Source organism: Mus caroli, chromosome 4 (genome assembly GCF_900094665.2).
Source record: "Mus caroli chromosome 4, CAROLI_EIJ_v1.1, whole genome shotgun sequence".
Classification (NCBI taxonomy): domain Eukaryota; kingdom Metazoa; phylum Chordata; class Mammalia; order Rodentia; family Muridae; genus Mus; species Mus caroli.
In genome coordinates this window covers 139,027,444-139,029,655 of record NC_034573.1, presented here as the reverse complement: position 1 = coordinate 139,029,655, position 2,212 = coordinate 139,027,444, and the positions used below count along the sequence as shown (strand labels likewise).

The following is a 2,212-nucleotide window of genomic DNA, read 5'->3' as shown; positions in this document are numbered from 1 at the left end:
AACTCACTTTGTAGACCAGGCTGGCCTCGAACTCAGAAATCCGCCTGCCTCTGCCTCCCAAGTGCTGGGATTAAAGGCGTGCACCACCACTCCCAGCGGTTGGCTTTTCTTCAGCCTAGGAAAGTACTGAAGTGATCTCAGGTGCAGCCTTGGAAGGGGACACTGAGCAATAAAGAGGAAAGCTAAGCATCGCTTTGGGGAGGGGGAGGAGGAGGAGGCAGAGGCAGAGGCAGGCTGGGTCTGTGAGCTTGGCCACCCAGGGCGGCACAGTGAGATGCTGCCTCAGGTGAGAGGGATGGAGGAGAAGGGAAGAAAGTGCTGTGGAGGCCACCACTAACGGAAAGATGTGGTTCCATCCAAAGAGGATTCTAGAGTCTACATAGTGACTGCTTTCCCACTGTTTATCTGGGATTTCTTTTTGTTTTGGTCCACCCTAAGGTAGCGTTTGTTCACAGGTACCCTTGTTGGACACGGGTGACATCATCATCGATGGAGGAAATTCTGAATACCGGGATACGACAGTAAGTGTTCCTCAGGCCAAGCTCTCTCAGGTCTTGAGAACATTCTAGAAAGAAATACTAGCATTGTGCATGTGGCCGAAGAGTGGACTGTCTTGTGATCCTTGGGGATTGGGCCTGGCATGCTGGATCTCAGCCTTTTTCTGCTAAGACACTTGATGGGTGAGACGATGGCTTAGACACAGCAGGCTGAAGGCTTCTTGCATAATCTCCACCTTCTGTACTGCTCGGCATGCTAAATCACTGCCCTCACTGTGTCAGATGCCAAACAAAGCAAGTCACATGGGCTAACGGGTGAGACAGCAGTAAGTCACCACTGAACCTCCTCATTGCACTTTATCCTATAAGGTCTTCTCCATCAAAATGGGACTGTGTGTTCAGGAATTTCTCCTAGGGATGGTGCAGCTATCTCAGAAATTAAGTTATTCTTTAAAATTTTTACAGGAATTTTTACCTCAAAGTTTTAATCCTCCTGTCCTAGCCTCCTTCATTTAAATTATAGGACTCTATAACATCCTTTGAACTGTAACGCTGAATGTATAAACTGTCTTGAGTGGTTGGCTGCTCCTGGGTCCTTGGATCATTTGCTTGCAATTGTGAGCTCTTGATTCCTGGCCTTGTACCTCCTCTCATTCATCAGAAAGAATTTATTTTGTGAGAAAACCCTGAACCTGTTTTTCTCTCTTTTAGAGAAGATGCCGGGACCTCAAGGCCAAGGGCATCTTGTTTGTGGGGAGCGGAGTCAGTGGTGGTGAGGAAGGGGCTCGGTACGGGCCGTCACTCATGCCAGGAGGGAACAAAGAGGCTTGGTAAGTTCAGCACAGGCCCAGCTAGGCGTGAGGTGGAAGGCTTCGCTGGCAGGCCCCGGCCCGTGTCGCTCACCCGATCCTGTGCCCTTGCGGCATGTGTGGTCTTCCTTAGTGCGGTCCTAAGCGTTGACTTTGCAGGTGTCAAGGTTTGGGGTCTGTACCAAACGTTCTGGAGAAAATGAACCTTTGTTTGGTAGAGGGGAAGGGCCTAGCGTTTCCTCCGAGCTGTAGTGAGGTGGGATGAGATGAAGAACTGCTCCAGATGAGAGCATCTCTTAGAGTACTGCACAGCGCTGGCTTCTCTCTGATCCAGATGAGCAGAGCCATGTTGTACCTGGTGAAAGACAGCCGGATGGTGAGAGTGTCCCTGAGGTGTTCTTGTACTGCTTGGTTTGGGTCATAGCTTGTCCTCATAAAGTGGTGGGAACTTCTTCTCCTGTTCTGAGGGGGTCAGTGAGGAGCTGGGGATGGAGCCTGAGGCCTCTGCATGATAGGTGTGCACTTTACCGCCGAGCCACACCCCTCAGTCTTTGGTGCTTCCTTTGTGAATTGGCAGTCTCCACTCTGAGGCCCACACAGGGTGGGTGGTGCACGCTTGTCAGCAGTGATACCAGAGTGTCTCTGCAAAGTTTAGCACAGCCATTACTCTGAGAGTGGCGTCCCTGCATGGCACTGAAAGCTCAGGCCCTCTCCTGTTGATTGAACTCTACTTCCCCTTCCGCAGGCCCCACATCAAGACGATCTTCCAAGCCATCGCTGCAAAAGTGGGAACCGGAGAACCCTGCTGTGACTGGGCAAGTTCTGGGCTACCCTTTGACAACGTGCACAGCTGAAGACAGAGCACCTTGGTCCCAGTGGTTAGCTCTGTGCTGTGAGCTTCTCAGT

The 2,212-nt window shown here is 51.3% G+C and overlaps 1 protein-coding gene across 1 annotated transcript in view; it reads left to right on the top strand.

Moving 5' to 3' along the window:
- The window catches only part of Pgd (phosphogluconate dehydrogenase), an 18,140-nt gene that overhangs the window by 4,578 nt on the left and 11,350 nt on the right, over window positions 1–2,212 (top strand). Inside the window, exons 4-6 of the mRNA XM_021161573.2 lie at window positions 456–521; window positions 1,209–1,327; window positions 2,052–2,121. Of these exons, the coding sequence (XP_021017232.1) occupies window positions 456–521; window positions 1,209–1,327; window positions 2,052–2,121 (255 nt within the window). The remainder of the gene's footprint in view (window positions 1–455; window positions 522–1,208; window positions 1,328–2,051; window positions 2,122–2,212) is intronic.